The sequence below is a fragment of the Trachemys scripta genome, chromosome 6, assembly GCF_013100865.1.
Source record: "Trachemys scripta elegans isolate TJP31775 chromosome 6, CAS_Tse_1.0, whole genome shotgun sequence".
NCBI lineage: Eukaryota > Metazoa > Chordata > Testudines > Emydidae > Trachemys > Trachemys scripta.
The window spans coordinates 83,443,390-83,464,724 of record NC_048303.1 but is presented as its reverse complement, the minus strand read 5'-3'; the positions used below and the strand labels follow the sequence as shown (position 1 = coordinate 83,464,724).

Genomic DNA, 21,335 nt, shown 5'->3' with positions numbered 1-21,335 from the left:
ACCAGCCCTCCATACAATTTATGAAACCTGATGCGGCCCTCAGGCCAAAAAGTTTGCCCGCCCCTGAGTTAAAATAATATGGCCAAAATCACAAAGAAAATGGCAATTAATGCAAAACTCACGATTAGAGGTAAAACCCTCTTGTCACATGACAGAATTTCCAAGAGACGTGTGTGCTTAAAAACACATATATCAGCTACTGTTGCCTATTGTGTCTCCTGGGCCAGATTGTTAAAAGAGCACTCAGCCCAGTTTTCAAATTCTCAGTAGCAACAACTATTGGTGGCGCCCTTTCAAAAATTCTAACCTTAATGCACCCTCCTGCATTAGTGGATGCAGCAAAGGCTCATTCTTCCAGCAGGATTTCCTCACAGCTTGATGGCTTTTAAAGCTGGAGCAGGTGAGGTGGGAAGAAACCCGCTCTCTGCAATTGGTAGGGAGTTACCTTCTGAGGGCTATTAATCCAAAAGTTTTTTTTCTCTGCTTTTAGTTTGTTTTAATACACAGCACTTACACAGTGTATTATGCTTTTCACCAAAGTAACAGTTTTGCCTGAAAAGAAAAGAGCACTGACTGAATTCAGACAGTAAGTTGATCTGCTGAGTAAGAAAGTGCCATTTTTACAATCTCTCCCTGAGTAAAAACAACGTGGAGTCTTGTGGCACCTTAAGACTCCTTTTTTTTTTTTTTTTTTTTCTGAAACGGACTAACACGGCTACTCCTCTGAAACTTGTCTCCCTGAGTAGAAGTTCAAGATAAATCTTCCTGTTTATATTTACAAGGTTATCCAGATCAGATTAAGAATCCCTGTTTTCAAGTTTATATAACAGTCATGAACATGTTGTGCAATAGTCACAGTATTATGATTGAAGTGGTCTCCTACTACACTGGGAGTAGGATTTGGCACCTATAAATATTCATGTACTGTAAAGTCTATTTTGTGACATGTAGCCACAATCCTTGAGTAGGGTGCGCTGTGGACTGCACCATCCCAGAGAAGTGTTAGTGAGATTTTGCCTTAGATATTCATTATTTCTCCAGTACTGCTCCCTGCATGTGTTGTGTATGTAAGGATTTGGAATCAGTGATTAGGCTGGTATAGAATTCCCCCCACTCCGTGGGCCAGTGGTGTGTGTGTATGGGGGCAGGCATTATTAATACATGAACCCGCCTCCTTTCCACCCCTCCTCACCATCTTTTGGTCACCTACCTCCATGCAGAGATCAAGAGCAAGTAGTCCCTGCTATCCCCAGAGCACAGGGAGTGGACTTGACTTTGGCCGGGTTTCTTGTGTGTTAACATTGGCCAGGTTTCGTGCGTGCTACTTCATCCCTGTGCAGGTGAGCAAGGGTAGCACACGATCTGTCCCTACTTATGTTGTATATTTTCACATAATATCTGAGAAACCATCCATAAAAGCTGCCCACTAGAGAGATTATGATTGCTAACCACTTAAAAAAAAAGAGACAGAAATTCAGCTTTAGATTTGCTGCTTGTTATCAATCAGAACATGCATATGACTTTTCTAAAAGCCACTGCCCACATGGAAAGAGTAGGTGCTCATGCACCTAGTTTGTACTGATCACTGGGGCTCCAAATTATAAGGACCATATTGGAAGTGATTCCTTTGATTTGTTTTGATGCTTTGAAAGGCAGGAAAATATTTTGAACCTTTCCAAGTAACCCTCAACTACAGATAAAGAATGTATCTGGGATTAAATTCCTAACAGGAGCCACTGTCTCCTGGTAAGGAGGAATAAAACCTCACTGTTTTAGGGAGTCTCATGTAGGACCAGATTCTGATGCCCTTCTTCACACTGAGTAGTTCCTTACTTCTCAAGTATTTCCACTGAAATCAATAGAAGTACTCAGGGCATAATCAGTGTGAGTAAGGGTATCAGAATCTGGCCCACAGTGATCATTTAGAAGTAGGGATTCAAAGAGAAGGCTGTTTCAAACAGCAGTAGGTCAAAAGGGACCTTTTAGTGTACAGTAAAATGTAAGATTCTCCTCCATTTGTAATCCTCTGACACAAGATTTTACAAAGAGGAAACCTTACCTATGCAAACATGGATTTTGTATTCCATACATTTTTTAACTGTGTTTATGTTAAAAGGGACAAAGATTATGAACCTTTTACTTAGAGTTCCACTCTAAAGTGTTAACAGCTTGTCAGCAAAACCTAACTCTGAAGTATGATGATGTGAGAAATTGTGACTGGGTGTGTTGCCTATCTGGGTGCTATGATGAGGCCCTGGATAGCTGGGCCCTGGATCCACTTGGGCAAAGTCAAGTGAACCATCTGTTTCCCTGTTGGCTCTCCAGAGTTGTGAAATTAGAAAGAAAAGGATTAAGGAGTGGAGCCAATGGAGCTGGGCTACATAAACAATCAGGACCAAGCGTAGGGTATGAAAGGGAAAAGCAAACAAGTAGGGGTAGGTTGTGAATGAACCCAGTTCTAGTAGGAAGTAGAGTGTGTTGAATAAGGCCTGGTCTACACTACGGGTTTAGGTCGACTTTAGCAGTGTTAAACCGAATTAAGCCTGGACACGTCCACACAACGAGGCCCTTTCTTTCGACTTAAAGGGCCCTTTAAACCGGTTTCTTTACACCACCTCCGACGAGGGGATTAGCGATAAAACCGGCCTTTGCGGGTCGGAATTGGGGTAGTGTGGACGGAATTCGATGTTATTGGCCTCCGGGAGCTATCCCACAGTGCTTCATTGTGACCGCTCTGGACAGCGCTCTCAACTCAGATGCACTGACCAGGTAGACAGGAAAAGACCCGCGAAGGTTTGAATTTCATTTCCTGTTTGCCCAGCGTGGAGAGCACAGGTGACCACGCAGAGCTCATCAGCACAGGTAACCGTCATGGAGTCCTCCCAGGATCGCAAAAGAGCTCCAGCATGGACCGAACGGGAGGTACGAGATCTGCTCGCCATATGGGGAGATGAAGCAGTGATAGCTGAACTCCGTAGCAGTAAAAGAAATGGAAAAGTATTAGAAAAGATCTCCAAGGCCATGAAGGACCGAGGCCATAACAGGGACACACAGCAGTGCCGCGTGAAAATTAAGGAGCTAAGGCAAGCCTACCACAAAGCCAGAGAAGCAAACGGAAGGTCCGGGGCAGAGCCGCAAACTTGCCGCTACTACGCGGAGCTGCATGCGATCCTAGGGGGTGCAGCCACCACTACCCCAACCGTGTGCTATGACTCTCTCACTGGAGAAACACACAGGGAAGACGGTTCGGGGAACGAGGAAGATGACGATGGAGGTACTGTAGGTAGCTCACAGCAGCAAGGAAGCGGAGAAACCGGTTTCCCCAACAGCCAGGATATGTTTGTGACACTGGACCTGGAACCAGTAACCCCCGAACTCACCCAAGACCCTCAGGGCACACAGGAGACCTCTGGTGAGTGTAACTTTGTAAATATTTGTAAACATTACAAAAAAAAGCAAGCAAGTCTGTTAACGTGTATGGGGATGGAGCGGAAATCCTCCAGGGACATCTCCAGAAAGCTCTCCTGGTTGAAATGGGGTGATTTTATTAAGGGGGACATTCAGAGGCGCCCGTTCCTGCTATTCGGACCAGAAATGTTCCCCGCTGTTAACCACGCGGTGGGGGGGGAGGGGTGAAGTGATCATCCCAGAGAATCGTGTGTGTGTGTGTGTGTGGGGGGTGGTTTACTTGTGTTTGTGCCGCATGTTAACCGGGAAACTGCAGCCCCCTCCTTTTACATTGAAACCCCATTTTAAATGGACAACCCAATTCATCCTTGAGATGGGAAATGCGCTGCTGTTTGCAACCTTTCCCGCATGTTAAGAAGGTTAAATAAGCCAAAACACTGTGGCTTACGATGGCTGCCTGCAAGCCGAAATATGCGACCTTGTAATGAAAGAGTGTACCCATTGTTCCCTAAAATGTGTCTTTTTTAACCACCTCTCCCTTCTCCTCCACCAGCTGCAAATGTTTCTCCTTCGCAGAGGCTCGTGAACATTAGAAAGAGAAAACGTAAGACGAGGGACGAGATGTTCACGGAGCTGCAGATGTCCTCCCACGCTGATAGAGCACAGCAGAATGCGTGGAGGCAGTCAATGTCGGAGATGAGAAAAGTCCAACATGAACGAGAGGAGAGGTGGCGGGCTGAAGACGATAGGTGGCGTCAGCTTGCAGACAGACGGCAAGAGGCAATGCTCCGTCTGCTGGAGCATCAAAGTGATATGCTCGAGCGTATGGTTGAGTTGCAGGAAAGGCAGCAGGAGCAGAGACCGCCGCTACAGCCCCTGTGTAACCAACAGCCCTCCTCCCCAAGTTCCATAGCCTCGTCACCCAGACGCCCAAGAACACGGTGGGGGGGCCTCCGTCCACCCAGTCACTCCACCCCAGATGATCGCCCAAGCATCAGAAGGCTGGGCTTCAATAAGAGTTAAAGTTTTAAAATGCAGTGTGTCCTTTTCCATCCCTCCTCCCCCACCCATCCCTGCTACCTTGGCAATTATCCCCCTACCTCTGTAAGGAACTAATAAAGAATGCATGAATGTGAAAAAACAATGACTTTATTGCCTCTGCAAGCGGGAGGGGAGGGGAGGGTGGGGTGGGGTGGTTGGTTTACAGGGAAGTAGAGTGAACCGGGTCGGGGGGGGGGTTGGAGGGTTCATCAAGGAGAAACAAACAGAAGTTTCACACAGTAGCCTGGCCAGTCACAAAACTCATTTTCAAAGCTTCTCTGATGCGCACCGCGCCCTGCTGTGCTCCTCTAACCGCCCTGGTGTCTGGCTGCGCGTAATCAGCGGCCAGGCGAGTTGCCTCAACCTCCCACCCCGCCATAAATGTCTCCCCCTTACTCTCACAGATATTGTGGAGCGCACAGCAAGCAGCAATAACAATGGGGATATTCTTTTCGCTGAGGTCTGAGCGAGTCAGTAAGCTGCGCCAGCGCGCTTTTAAACGTCCAAATGCACATTCCACCACCATTCGGCACTTGCTCAGCCTGTAGTTGAACAGGTCCTGACTCCTGTCCAGGCTGCCTGTGTATGGCTTCATGAGCCATGGCATTAAGGGGTAGGCTGGGTCCCCAAGGATCACGATAGGCATTTCAACATCCCCAATGGTCACTTTCTGGTCCGGGAAGAAAGTCCCTTCCTCCAGCTTTCGAAACAGAGCAGAGTTCCTGAAGACGCGAGCATCATGTACCTTTCCCGGCCATCCCACGTTGATGTTGGTGAAACGTCCCTTGTGATCCACCAGGGCTTGCAGCAGCATTGAAAAGTACCCCTTGCGGTTTATGTAGTCGGTGGCTTGGTGCTCCGGTGACAAGATAGGGATATGGGTTCCGTCTATGGCCCCGCCACAGTTTGGGAATCCCATTTCAGCAAAACCATCCACTATTGACTGCACGTTGCCCAGAGTCACTACCCTTGCTATCACCAGGTCTTTCATTGCCCTGGCAAATTGGATCACAGCAGCCCCCACAGTAGATTTGCCCACTCCAAATTGATTCCCGACTGACCGGTAGCTGTCTGGCGTTGCAAGCTTCCACAGGGCTATTGCCACTCGCTTCTCAACTGTGAGGGCTGCTCTCATCTTGGTATCCTGGCGTTTCAGGGCAGGGGAAAGCAAGTCACAAAGTTCCATGAAAGTGCCCTTACGCATGCGAAAGTTTCGCAGCCACTGGGAATCGTCCCATACCTGCAGCACGATGCGGTCCCACCAGTCTGTGCTTGTTTCCCGGGCCCAGAATCGGCGTTCCACGGTATCAACCTGCCCCAGTAACACCATGATTTCCACATTGCTGGGGCCTGTGCCTTGTGAGAGGTCTATGGCCATGTCAATTTCCTCATCACTCTCGTCGCCGCGCTGCAATCGCCTCCTCGCCTGGTCCGGGTTTCGCCTTGGCATGTTCTGGCTCTGCATGTACTCCAGGACAATGCGCGTGGTGTTCATAGTGCTCATAATTGCCGCGGTGATCTGAGCGGGCTCCATGATCCCAGTGCTAGCTATGGCGCCTGGTCAGAAAAAAGGCGCGAAAGTAGTATCTGATGGACCAGGAGAAGGAGGGCGGGAGGGAGGGAGGGCCGAGTGACGACATGGCGTACAGGTACAGGAACAGGGAGAAACACAAACAACTGTCACACAGAATGGTCCCCCCAAAGATTAAACTGGAAACCCTGGGCTTAGCAGGCCGTTGATTTCACGGAGGAAGGGGAAGCAAATGAACACAGAACAAATCTATTTTTTACATCTTAAGGTGGCAGCCGACGCTGCAGCATGAGTGACAGCCATACCAGTATGACGATGACGGGTACCAATCATAATATGCCATCATCTGCCAAAAGGCAAGGGGCTGCTGCTGTGTAGCAATGCAGCCCCACGTCTGCCAGCCCCACGTCCGCCAGCACCCAGCATCGCCCTCGGCCTCTTCTGGGTGCTTAGCAGACAATATTGGGCAATTGGCAGAAAATAGTATATTATGACTGGTAACCGTCATCATCGAAACAGTAGCATGTCTGCCCAGGTGGCCATGATTGACAGCCATACCAGTACGACGACGACGGGTACCAGTCATAATATACCATCGCCTGCAAGGGGCTGGTGCAATGCAGCACTACGGCTGCCAGCCCCACGGCTATCACTCATGCTACACCGTCTACCGCCAAAAGGCAGTTAGCAGCTGCTGCTGTGTAGCAATGCAGTCCCACGTCTGCCGGCACCCAGAGGACATATGGTGACGGTGAGCTCAGCTGAGCTGAGCGGGCTCCATGCTTGCCGTGGTATGTTGTCTGCACAGGTAACCCAGGTAAAAAGGCGCGAATCTATTGTCTGCCGTTGCTGTGACGAGGGGGGAGGGGCCTGACGACATGTACCCAGAACCGCCCGCGACACTGTTTTGCATCATCCGGGCATTGGGATCTCAACCCAGAATTCAAAGAAAAGGCGCGAACCGCTTCTCGGCTCGAGCTGTGGCGCAAACGTAGTATCTGACGGCCTAGGGGAAGGAGGGAGGGGGGCCGAGTGACGACATGGCGTACAGGCACAGGGAATTAAAATAAAGAACGGTGGCTGTGCATCAGGGAGAGACACAAACAACTGTCACAGACTGGTCCCCCCCAAAGATTAAACTGAAAACCCTGTTGACGGAGGGAGGGGGAAGCAAATGAATACAGAGAAAATCTATTTTTTACATCTTAAGACGACGGTGCAGCGTGACTGATAGCCCTCGGCATCTTTCTGGGTGCTTGGCAGCAAATACTGGGCGGTGTATGACGATGGTCTTCAGGCCTATTGTACGAGCTGCTGCTCAGGGAAGACTCTGCTAACGTGCGATGACCCGACTTGTAATAGGCCGGCTAACAGTCATAATACACCATTTACTGCCAAAAGGCAAGCCCCACGGCTGCCAGCACCCAGATCGCCGATGAAGGCTACCAGTCTACTGCACCGTCTACCGCCAAAAGGCAGTTAGCAGCTGCTGCTGTGTAGCAATGCAGTCCCACGTCTGCTGGCACCCAGAGGACATATGGTGATGGTGAGCTCAGCTGTGCTGAGCGGGCTCCATGTTGTCTGCACAGGTAACCCAGGTAACCCAGATAAAAAGGCGCGAATCTATTGTCTGCCGTTGCTGTGACGGGGGAGGGAGGGGCCTGACGACATGTACCCAGAACCGCCCGCGACAATGTTTTGCATCATCCGGGCATTGGGATCTCAACCCAGAATTCCAAGGGGCGGCAGAGACTGCGGGAACTGTGGGATAGCTGTGGGATAGCTACCCATAGTGCAATGCTCCGGAAGTCGACGCTAGCCTCGTACTGTGGACGCGGTCTGCCGACTAGAGCACCTAGAGCATTTTATTGTGTGGACATACACAATCGGCTGTATACAACCGATTTCAATAAAACCGGCTTCTATAAATTCGAACTAATTTCGTAGTGTAGACATACCCTAAGTGCTATAGAGGGAATAATATTTATTATGTCCCTAGTGAAAGAAAAGATTTGCTGTTGTTGTTGCTGTTCTATATTTTATGTCTCACACCAAGAAAGACTTTGTTTGTTGGGGTAAAGGTTGATTGTACCCCTGGTGGGGGACAGCTTCTGCTAGGATGAAGCTTTTTCTGCAAACTTGTTTCTATTTTGGAGAGGAACTTAATGGATTGAAAAGAAACCGACTTTCTACATAAGCAGGGAGGTTCTGTATGCTTCCCAAAGCACTTGAAAGTTGTGTGTTGGTATTTCAATGCACTTGGGGAGATAGAAGTACTGTAAGTGAGGTGGTTTTCAAAAATGGAGATGGGTTCGATAAACTCAGAAAAGCGGGTGTATTGCTGAATAGTTGGACACTTTTACAGGCCAGTAGGTAGCTTAGTATTTTGCTTTTCTGTCTCTTAAAACACTGGCCACAGTATTCTCCTAAGGAGTAAATGATGGTTTTATTCAAGATCCCAAAACCTACCAGAAAAGCTCATCGTAAATTTTCCGGATCATGGCTTAAATTATAAGTCACAATATGTTAGAGATGTACAGTATTGTATGTTCACTACATCTGTATAGAAATCAACACAAATTCTAGAGAATAGAGCCAGCAGCTAATGCGTGGGAATGGGTTTGGTTTAATGCAATGTCAGCATGTAAATAAAGACTATCATTTTAAAATGTAAGTAATGTTGCTTACAATACAGCTTCAAATTGGTTCTTCTACATTCTGATGATACTCAGTGATTTTTTGTTGCATCCTGTAATACTGAAGTGTAAATACAAATCTGGCATGCTGTCAGAGAAGTTTCATGTAGTATGTTAAGTGCACTCATCATGTGGAAGTCTACCTCCACCTTCTGTCTTCTTAAAAAAAAAATAAAAATAAAAGGTAAGTACCTTATAACTTATGCCATAATGTACAATTAAAACACAAACACACTGTTAATACAAAGCTAAGACTGCACCATTAAGCTCTGAAAAATGTGGAAATGTCCAGTCTAGTCACCTAAGGTTCTCCCCAAGAAGTGGCTCAGTAAATACCCTTGGTTCATTCCCAGCCCACCAACAAAACATGAAGTGAATAAGGCAGAGCTTGCAGAACTGTCTCTCACATTTCTTATCTTCACTTACTTTTTTAGTGTGTAGCTAAGTTAACCATGAGTTGGACTCTTTCTGAATGTAGGAAAAAAGCTTGGACAATATTCAGTCGATGTGCAGCGTGTAACTTTTTTTCAAAGGCTTATAACTTTGTTGATCAAAACTAACTCTCACTAGAACACTCAAAGCCTCTCCTCTATTTCTCTGCTGGACTTTATTGTTTGAGTTCCAGTTGTTTTACTGCTCGTGGCTATTTTTTTTAAGCTGTAAGAATTTTTATAATAGTGAAAGTATTTTATTTTTTGTCCTTCATTGAGCAAAAAATGGTTCAGCTATTTTTGAAAAACTTTCTGACCACTCACCCTCAGAGGAAGCAGGTACCTGGGGTGGCACATTCTGAGGGGCTATTCAGTTTGTCGGACGGCTTTTTTTTTTGCTTGGGGTGGCAAAAAAGGTAAAGCCGGCCCTGATAACCAAAACAATAACACTTAAACAAATAGTCATAATCTCTGCTGATCCTACTCCATACCTCAAAAATAATACCTTGAGGGCTTACTGAAAACTGATACTCGATTGGTCTGTAGCGAGGTTATCACAATGTTGACAGATTTCTAGGGCAAGAGTGACTTCTGTTTCAGCAAGGTGTACTTATTCATATACCTAGCTATCACCACAAAAATAACCTCATTGAAGCCAGTGTGACTACTTCCGTGCTTAACGTTAGGCATATGCTTAAGTATTTTGCTGAACTAGGGCCTCAGATCGCACTTGGGCCCAATTGTGGCCAAATTATCTCTTAAATACCATGAGAATGATAGCCATCTCTTTAAAACAAGTGAAACATTAACTAACGGTTAGGATGAGGATCAAGCTATTGCACAGCTTAATAACAGTAACACTATTACTAATTAATAAAAAGAACACAAAAAATAAACTTTAGGGGTTATGAGGTTTGTCTCTCTGTAACTATCTTACATGTTGCCATATTGATCCCAGAGTTACCCAGCACTTTCAGAACCCAAAGCAGTGGTAACTGTTTCTCTCAATAGCCAATAACAATTCATTATTCTCCTTATTAGCAAAGCAGCTTCAGCAAAAAAATTTCAAAGTCAGTTCCCCATATTTCTTTCCCCTTTTCATGAATCTGTCCTTTCACTTTATCACACTCAGTAAAACTGCAGTGTGCAGCTGGTTTTGTTCTGTCTGCCTTAGGAATAATTTTTCCTTGCTATGTGGTGTCCTCGCTTCCATTTAGGCGGTGGATGGCGCTACGTACACAAGATGGCTGTAAGTTACGTCAAATCCGTTTTTCCCACAACACCAGGGTATTAGAGAGACAAGGCGGATGAGTTAAGAAGTTGGTCCAATAAAATATTTCCTTACCGTTTTATGCATTTGTTGTAGGGGAAAATGTGTTCCAGGGATTTCCAGGGCCTTTAAAAGAAAGCAAGTGTTCAAAACAAAGAATTTAGACTGGAAAACTACTTACTTTCCTCAGAGAAATGTTAACAGATTTAAAAAGGACTGGGAATGTTAAATAGTTGCTGGTGGAGTGTTTTCTTAAAACAACCCTCCCTCCTCCTCCCCCCCCCCCCGCCCCTGGCACCAACCACCCAAGAATTTGTTGCACTGTTTTATAGAATTTTCTCACACACAACAGAGGTGCTTTTTTTTTGTTTTTCAAAGGCATGCATGATAGCATTTGATAGCAGAAGTGTGATAATACATAATTTCCCTTATATGAGATTGTCAATCAAAGATAAAACAGTTTATTTTGATAAGGGTGCCATAGGAAATAATGGCAATCACATACTTTAACAGTGACTAGCTAGAACGGAGTGGATGAACCCCTAGTTGTCCCTGTCACCTTGGTCTGATATTACCTGTAGCATACAAATGACAGATGTATCATTATATTTAATGATGTTTATTAATTGGTCTGCAAAAATTGTCTGAATTTTGTACCTGGCATCAGATTAGACTAGTAGATTGAATAATGAGCCAACCATTGATTTATAAGTAGGATTGGCAGAATTTAATTTTTATTTTTTCTAATTTTGATGGATAATATCAACATTAACTTTAAAGCATTTTTTTTTAGGCTTTTACCTATTTAAATTTTCACAGTTGTCGGTAATTAATGACAGTAAAGATGAAGATACAAAAAATTAAAGCTTTATAACTACTAAAACACAAACTGTCAACATCACATCAAAATATACACAGAAAATATACTTAAATCAGTCCCTAAGAAATTGTCATGAAGTATTTTTCTTACTTTGCCTATCTGTAAATTTAGATTATTATAGATGATTTTTTTTTGTTCATTTGTGTGTGTATGGTGAAAATCGATGTTTACTGATAAAAATCAAATTCTTCCAAGCCTATATAGAAGTCTTTTTCTGTGCAAGGAAAGCTGTATTGATTCATATTTGGTTGGTGATGCAGCCCCAGTGGTACAAGCAATGATTGCAAGTGATTAGAATATCTGCCCTTGGAATTGACCATGTCTTTATTCTGACACATACTGGATAAAATCAGACATATTTGTTGTCCCATTGGTATAATTCACTCTCCGTCCACATGCAGTATTTCTCTATGATGCTTAACCTGATGACCATGCGAGATCGTTTTATAAAAGCTCTGAAGAGCATATTGCATTAAGCTGACATTAAAAGGCTATGTACAATTTCTTCTTCACTCTTACATCACTGTGTGATTATATTCTTGCTGAATTTGTCATCAAGTTTGTAGTTGTCATAATTCTTTTGCTGCATTGATCAATAATTGAATTATCAGAGGTTTGGGTTTTGTTTAACTGCATTTTACTCAACTAACAATGTATTGTTGCCGCTAGATGTTTGTATTTTCTACATTTTATCAGTAAAATATCAGAGGAAAATACATTGTCTTGTCATTAATGCTTCCCTGGTTGTTACCACAGTTAAAGGATTTAGAGCTAAATCTTCCCCTTTGTGGGTTTTATTGTGTTGTCTCAAGTCTCCCTGGGTTGGGAATAACGGTCAGCGTGGAGGTGGCCTGCTTCTGGGCTGAGGGAAGATTTTTGTGCTCCCACCTCGTCTACTTACTTCAGGTTTCCTGAATTCGACCAGCTAGGAATGAAACAACCATTTATGGGACTGGCTGAGTAAAGGGCAAGCAAGGCACAAAAGAGCCAATTTTCAGTTCACTGAATTATCACAGTGAAATTTTTAATTCTTTGGTGGATGATCAAGGAATTCCACGGGTGTGTGAGGATTGTGTCACAGAATCAAAATTCAACAATTATAGAATGCATATACCTGGAGGACAAGTGAAGGAGGAGAGTACAAAGAAGGAGCAGCACAACAGTGGTATCTAAGTTAGGATTATTTCTAAGATATCAGAGAAAAGAACTCTAGGGATTTGGGTACTTTTTAGTTTTCCCCTTTTAATGGTTCAAATCCTGTTGTTTTTCTTTTTCTCTTCCCTCTTTTTCCTTCTGGGGTTTATTTTAATTTTTCTCTGCACACTTCTGTCTTGCCCACCTTTTCGCTCACAACAACAAAAAGCTTTTATAGTTAATTAGATGCACTCACTGGTAGAATAATTTTAGAAAACAGTATGTAGGTGTCTTGGACCTATTTTTCCCAATGTATATTATAACAGTGTTTTTTAGATTTTTCCTAGTTGTTCCTATGTGAACTCTCTATTAACTCTTACCTTGCCACTGTCTGCTCCCTGTTTTGCCAGTGATCTCTGGGTTCATAGAAGAGCTTGTCTCCATTACCAAATTGCATCAGTATAATTTAAATTGGCTTTTAAACCAATATGGTTAAACTGGGGCAAAAGGCTCTGTGGAGACTCTTCTTTTGGTATAAAAATGGCTTATTTTGGTTTAGTTACACCTGTTCCTTAATTGACTTGAGCCAAACCAAAATAAGCTACCCTTAAACCAAAATATGTGTCTCTAAAATTAAATGCCTCCCTCATTTATACTGGTGCAACTTTTTCACATAGTCAAGCCCTAAGTAACATTCATGTTGAAATTAGCAGCGATAAAATATATTACCTGACCTTTAACTTCACCTCTTCTATGACGTACAGATCATCATTTTAGAAGACAACGTTTTTTCTTTTCTAGGAAAAACTCTTTCCTTTAACATAAAAATCAGGAGGAAAAATTATTTCCAATGGCTGCGAAAGGTTGGGAAAATATTTTTACAGTTGCAAAATTATGGGCATAAACCCAGGACCAATGTAGGGTCTTCATTGTATTCATATATATTTGTAACTTGTTTAGTGTGAGCCTATTCCTATTGAAATCAATGGCAAAATTCATATAGGATAGGCCCTATATATGTGCATTATTTTCTGGAGCTGATCTTGTTCGCATATGCATTAAAGAAGATCCTACTCATCTGAATTATACTATTCATCCTTACAAACTCAAGCATTACTCTTAGGCCAGGAGTTCTAAAAATGGCCTCTAAATTTACATGCATAATTTACAACTTTAGTCATTTGCCTATGCAAAGATGCCTATTCATTTCCAAGTGCAAGTAGGACTGTTTTAGTACAAAAATCAAATGGGTTTCCATCTGATTTGCGTGTATTCAAATGTTATTTACATGTATGAAATGTGTGCACTAATTTGGAGGTTGGAGTGAGTCTCCTTTTAAAATATAAGACTTTAAGTTTTTGAGTTCTGTTATTTGGATTCATAGAAACTCTTTATCTGCACTATTTCAGGATAAAACAAGAATGGGACTTTGTACTAGAGTGCAGAAAGAAAGGCATTCCACAATCTGCATACCTAAAGAATGGTTTCATAGATACCACTGTGAAGGTCTTTGATAAAACTGAGAAGAACTCTCAGCTCTGTAAGAAGAGAACTTTGTCAGATGAAACAGACAAAGAAAGAAGCAAGTTTATTTTTCAACTTTCTGGAGATCACTGGATGGTAAGCTTAGGCTGAGGCTTTTTCTGCAATATTTGGCTGATTAGCATGGCACATTTTTTTTTCCTAACAAAACATTTTATGCCAAAGCCTGACATGCTAGTCCATTCTGAGTAGTTTTCTACTGCATTAGAAGTGACAATAATATTACCTTCCTTTCTTGCTATAAGGTAATAACATTTTTAGTTTTAAAATATATTTGTGATGGGTTGGATCACAAAAACCCCCTTGGGGCTGCCACTGATGTGCCAAGACTACTTCTGCCCCTGCTTTCCCTGCCAGCTTGGGACTCCAGCAGCCTGTCTTGCTGAGCCAGACACGCCAGTCTGCTCCAGCATAGACCCAGGGTCTAAACCACGTGCCCCAAAGCTGCAGATTTAACTGAAAGCAGCTTAGGAAGTGTTCCTGTCTTTAACACTCAGATGCCCAACTCCCAATGGGGTTCAAACCCCAAATAAATCTGTTTTACCCTGTATAAAGCTTATACTCATAAATTGTTCGCCCTCTATAACACTGATAGAGAGATATGCACAGCTGTTTGCTCCCCCTCCCCCCAGGTATTAGTACATACTCTGAGTTAAATAATAAGTAAAAAGTGATTTTATTAAATACAGAAAGTAGGATTTAAGTGGTTCCAAGTAGTAACAGACAGAACAAAGTGAATTACCAAGCAAAACAATATAAAACATGCAAGTCTAAGCCTAGTATAGTAATAAAACTGAATACAGATAAAATCTCACCCTCAGAGATGTTTCAATAAGTTTCTTTCACAGACTGGATGCCTTCCTAGTCTGGGCACAATCCTTTCCCCTGGTCCAGCACTTGTTCCAGCTCAGGTGGTAGCTAGGGGATTTCTCATGATGGCTGCCTCATTTGTTCTGTTCCACCCACTTATATATCTTTTGCATAAGGCAGGAATCCTTTGTCCCTCTGGGTTTCTACCCCTCCTTCTCAATGGAAATGCACCAAGTTAAAGATGGATTCCAATTCAGATGACATGATCACATGTCACTGACAGACTTCATTGCCCACTTGCCAGCACCACACGTATACAGGAAGATTTACAAGTAAAACAGAGCCATCTACAGTCAATTGTCCTGGTTAATGGGAGCCATTAAGATTCCAAACCACCATTAATGGCCCACACTTTGCATAACTCAATAGGACATCAGAGTTATATTTCATATTTCTAGTTTCAGATACAAGAGTGATACATTTATACAATAGGATGACCACACTCAGTAGATTATACCTTACAAGAGACCTTTTGCATGAAGCATATTTTAGTTACATTATATTCACACTCATCATATAATTATTATGATTTTCATAAAATCATATAGAGTGCAGTGTCACAATGTTGATCATTAATTCTGCACTGATGTGTGTAATGTAGTCCTCTGGAAACCTTGGTAGTAAACCATCACAATACAATGGGATTGTTCCCTAGTTCCACCTATGGTGCAAAGGAGACGGCAGTAACGATATCAGCTTAGGTTGGCTTGTCAATTACTTTTAAAATACCCAAAGGTTTGCTTGCATTCCTTGATGGTTCAGAGACAAATTTTGTTCTGTATTTGTTTAAAACAAAATGATAAGTAAAACTTACCAGTCATGGAGTAGTAGAAATAACACTTGGCATTGCTTTTCATGATACGTCAGTTTAGAAGTGAGATCAGGAGTCCATTTCCTCAACTGATGCCGGTCAATTAGTAGTGGACTTGGTTTCTAGAGAAATAAAAGTGTTCTGAAGCATATCCTATTTTTACAATCAGAGATAATTCTTTATGTGTGTATTATGAGAAAAGGGGGGAAATCATAAAGCTACTCAGAGAGTAGCTTTTGTCTGCCTAGCTGTTTAACTAGGGGCATGTCTATACTACTTCAGCAAGAGCTGCACAGCTACAGTGTAGATTGACCTTGAATCTGTGGAATTCCTACAGAAATGAAGGACCATCACAAACTTCATCACCTTCTGCTATAAGAGCAAGGCATGCTTCTTTGACCTTGCCTTCTGTGATATAAACATATAGCAGCATCTACAGTTAAAAACCCTCCAACAAACCCTAATAAAACAAAGCACTTCACTGTACCCACTATTCTCTCCCTGGGGAGAGCATGAAAGAGAGAGTTAACCATACATGACAGATGTTAGTCATAATGTAATGCACTACTGGAAAGTGCTGAGCTTGATGAGGGTGATAAAAGAACATGTATAGATTAATTTCTGGAACCACAGTTTGGGTTGAAATGTAGATTTCCAGTTCACAGATAGAGCTAACCTGGCAGCAAACAGTAAGTATTGAGTAGTCCTGGGACAGTGAATCTAGTGTAATGGTCTACAAAACTTTTTCCAAGTAGTGTCATTTGAATCTTCCAGGTTAGTGGGGTGTCCATTATATGGAAATATGTCCATCCAGAACTCCACCAGAGAGGTCCTTTGGGGCCATCTGCCTGTCCCAAGTCAGGATAAAGGAGGAGGGTTGGGCATGGGGCTAGCAACTCCACCCCGTAAAAAAATTAATTTGCTACAGAAATGCCAACAATAGAGATAACAGAGACTTTTAGCCTGGAAAAAGAAGGGCCTTCAACTCGAAGACGCATGATACTGGGTGGTGAAAATCGTGAGGAAACCAATAAGCCGATTACCCTTCTTGCAACTAGGAGGATTACCATCGGTACATGGAACATGAGGACCATGTACGAGTCAAGAAAGATGGCACAGGTCGCAGCAGAGATGAGGAGCAACAAACACATGACGCCAAGAAACACCTGGCGACGTGACCTTCAGACTGATAGCATAAAAATGGGCTATACCTGGAACCATCTAGAGCAAATGGCCCAGGATAGAGGACTCTGGAGATCTGTGGTTGGCGGCCCATACCCTGATTGGGGTGACGGGCATGAGTGAGTGAGTGATGTCCATCCAGGAATTAACTATTATAGGGTGTACTTGCCAAATAGGAAAGAAAACTTCTATGCCAGAATAACATCAGAATTTATGGAGTCACTCTCTCTCTCATTTGTCCTCCCATTGCATGACTCTTCTCTCTGCAGCTCCTTCAGAGATCTCCCTTTATAGTGCAATTCCCTCTCCATGTTGTTTATCCTTATCTGCCCTTAGAGAATCTCCCAAGTGAACCCTTGATGAAAAAATAATCTTGTAGTGCTTTTAGACTCTTAACCACATGTGTCTGAATCAGCTCCCTAGCAGAGAATGACAACCATTGATAAAGCTCTTAGCTGAGATTCTTTGTGATTTTACCACAAACGTGTACCAACTGAATTAAATAAGTTCTTCAGAGAAAGCTTTAGCTACTGCAGATGGGTGAAGGCTGTAAAAAAAAAACCCAATGCCATGAATATTTATTTGAATTATTAAATGAATTTACTTTGACTGGCTTCTTGCCATTTAAGTGTTTCATTCATTAGTTATTCACAGAAAGCAGTTTACCGTCAAGAATGTTCGTGGAATCAGCAAATTTTAAGTGAATGTTGGAAAATTTTCAGGAAAAGCAACTTTTGAATTTGTGATTGTCAGCATTAGCACTAGAAAAAGTGCCTATACTTATCCAGTCACGCAGTCAGAGAACTGAAAAACACCATGGACCAGATCTTGGCTATATTGCTTTATGCCAGCTGGGGATCTTGACCCTCATTTCCAGCAGTACATGTCCAATAAAAAAGCTTGAATATCAAATGCATTCAACAAACTCCTTGCTAATGAACTACAGTAAAGCAATTATTTATGAACAAATCATGACCTCAGGTACAATTAATGAAGATTAAAATACATGAAATTCACAGAAAAAAATAATTTATTGCAAATTATTCTCTCAGTTTTACTCTGTGAATTTCAGTTACTTTGTGGCTCAGTAAGGAGGCTACTTCCATTTGTTATTCCAAACCTGCTGGTGACAGTGAGTTATGTGTTTGCCATAATAAGTCAAGTTTCTTTATGTGAAATAACCACACCAGAGGGGACAAATTCTGTCGCATCATTATATCATTATACATTATACACCCCCAGATGTTTTATGAGATCATGAAGAACCTGCCCTGGTTAGGGAGTAGAGATGGGTCTGAGTCTTAAAGTTTGGAACCAGCTCCAAACTTTCTCAAAACTAAGGGAGGTATTTGATTCCAGGCTGTTGATTTGGCCCATTGCAGATAGAGTGGTAAGTTTGGATTGAGATCAGAATCTGAACTTCTCTAAAAATTGAGTGTTTGGAGTCCAGAGTTTTGGTTCAGAAACATCTCTAGTAGGTAGATTCTGTTCTTACTGATGATACTTAAATAAGTGGTGGGTACCTTGGTATATTGCCTTTAAATAGTTTTTCAAAATCAAGGTGTTTTGTGATATCGTTTTACTCTTAGAGGCTAAAACTCAACATTTTCCAAGTGGCATTCTTCATGGAGTAATTTATCAGCTGCTTGCCAGCTTTAATACAGTGGCTGAAGATTACAAAAAAAACACCAGGGAATCGAAGAGGAAAGCAAAAATATAAAGCCTGTGTAAATTTCAGTTCACTGGTTTAGCAACACAGATATGTGTATTGAAAGAGGGAATATCCTGAAAAAATGGCACACTATAGAAAAACATTAGGTTGTTTATCCCATGTAATACTGGATATAAAGAAAGATTGTCAGAGAAAACTTGGAAGTCTAGACAATTGATATAAATTCAGACCTTGTGTGAGTGGGTTCAATTCCACTGCAATCAGATTTGAATTTGGCCTGATTACTGTACCAAAAGTCCAGAAAAAATATCTTGATACTGGGACTGTTGATTAATCACACTTAACTCATGCGATTAACTAAAAAAATTAATCGCGATTAAAACAATTAATTTTAACAGTTTCAATTGCACTGTTAAACAATAGAATACCAATTGAAATTTATTAAATATTTTGGATGTTTTTCTACATTTTCATATATATTGTATTCTGTGTTGTAATTGAAAACAAAGTGTATATTATTTTTGAGTATAAATATTTGCATTGTAAAAATGATAAACAAAAGAAATAGTATTTATATACAAGTACTGTAGTGCAATCTCTTTGTCGTGGAAGTGCAACTTACAAATGTAGATTTTTTTGTTATATAACTGCACTCCAAAACAAAATAATGTAAAACTTTGGAGCCTACAAGTCCACTCAGTCCTACTTCTTGTTCAGCCAATGGCTAAGACAAACAAGTTTGTTTACATTTACAGGAGATAATTCTGCCCTCTTCTTATTTACAATGTCACCAGACAGTAAGAACAGACATTTGCATGGCATTTTGTAGCCAGCATTGCAAGGTATTTATGTGCCAGATATGCTAAATATTCGTATGCCCCTTCATGCTTTGGCCACCATTCCAGAGGACATGCTTCCATGCTGATGACACTCTTAAAAAAAATAATGCGTTAATTAAATTTGTGACTGAACTCCTTGGGGAGGAGAATTCTATGTCCCTTGCTCTGTTTTACCCGCATTTTGCCATATATTTCATGTTACAGCAGTCTTGGATGATGACTCAGCATGTTGTTCATTTTAAGAACACTTTCATGCAGATTTGACAAAACGCAAAGAAGGTATTAATGTGAGATTTCTAAACATAGCTACAGCACTTGACCCAAGGTTTAAGAATCTGAAGTGCCTTCCAAAATCTGAGAGGGATGAGGTGTGGAGCATGCTTTCAGAAGTCTTAAAAGAACAATACTCTGATGCGGAAACTACGGAACCCGAACCACCAAAAAAGAAAATCAACCGTGTTCTGGTGGCATCTGACTCAGATAATGAAAATGAACATGTGTCAGTCTGCACTGCTTTGGATTGTTATCAAATAGAACCCGTCATCAGCATGGATGCATGTCCCCTGGTATGGTGGTTGAAGCATGAAGGGACATATGACTCTTTAGCGCATCTGGCACATAAATATCTTGCAATACTGGCTACAACAGTGCCATGAGAACACCTGTTCTCACGTTCAGGTGACATTGTAAACAAGAAGCGGACAGCATTATCTCCTGCAAATGTAAATAACAAGTAGGACTGAGTGGACTAGCAGGCTCTAAAATTTTACATTGTTTTATTTTTAAATGCAGGGTTTTTTGTACATAATTCTACATTTGTAAGTTCAACTTTCATGATAAAGATATTGCACTATAGTACTTGTAGTAGATAAGTTGAAAAATACTATTTCTTTTGTTTTTTTTACAGTGAAAGTATTTGTAATAAAAATAAATATAGAGTGGGCACTGTATACTTTGTATTCTGTGTTGTAATTGAAATCAATGTATTTGAAAATGTAGAAAACATCCACAAATATTTAAATAAATGGTATTCTATTATTGTTTAACAGTGTGATAAATCATGATTAATTTTTTTAATCGCTTGAGAGCCCTACTTGATACTAATATAGCAATCCTTAGTTCTTAACGAAACATAAGTAAAATTTTCTAAGCCTTTCAGATTGATTCCAGATAATGGAATAAATCCCTAAATTGTTATTTATTCATTCCCAAAGTTATGAAGGAGTCAGATGGCTGGGATCTGTGTCTGAGATAGCAGAGAAAAGCCCAGCATGTTGGATCAGTCTCTCTCTAACAAAGAAAAAGGTTTTGCATGATTATCTTTTTACTTATGGAGAACACCCAGGATGAAATCCTGGCCTCAGTGAAGCTGATGGGAATTTTGCCATGTGTCTCCAACAGGACCAGGATTTCACCCTCAGTGCTCACTTTGGTGAATTAGGAATAACAGATGTTAGGGGAATGTGTACAAGATGGAAAGAAATGGCAGACCAGTGAAGGGACAGCAATAGAGCTAGATCACGGCAGAGCCAGGGAACAAGGAAGTGTAATGTGCTTTCTCTCTGCCGTCCACTCTTCCAAACTTCCAAGGAGCAGCTACCTGAACCTTGCCTCTGGGGTGGGAGCAGAGCATGCCAAAGACTGTCCCTCCCTAGCAAGTGGGAATGAAGTGGATGAGGAAAGGAGTGTGCACCAGTCAGTGGGGGAAGAGAAATACCTTGGGTTTGGTAAAGGGATAATGCAACATCCATCTAACCCTCATGCCAAAGTGGAGCTCTGAAGGAATTGTGACTAAATGGAGTGTCTCTAATCTATCTAGTTACTTACATGGCCCTTATTACCATCCTATCTGAACACCTCACAGTTTTTATCTTCACAACACCCCAGTGAGGTAAGGAAGTGCTAATATCTCCATTTTACAGATGGGAAACTGAGACACAGAAAGGCTAAGTGACTTGCCCACAGTCACATGTGGTAGAGAAGGCCTTTGAACCTGCATCTTGTAAGTCCGAGGTTAGCCCCTTAAGT

The 21,335-nt window shown here is 42.0% G+C and overlaps 1 protein-coding gene across 1 annotated transcript in view; it reads left to right on the top strand.

Moving 5' to 3' along the window:
* The window catches only part of LRRC2 (leucine rich repeat containing 2), a 78,596-nt gene that overhangs the window by 10,932 nt on the left and 46,329 nt on the right, over positions 1 to 21,335 (top strand). Inside the window, exon 3 of the mRNA XM_034774715.1 lies at positions 13,801 to 14,011. Within this exon, the coding sequence (XP_034630606.1) occupies positions 13,801 to 14,011 (211 nt within the window). The remainder of the gene's footprint in view (positions 1 to 13,800; positions 14,012 to 21,335) is intronic.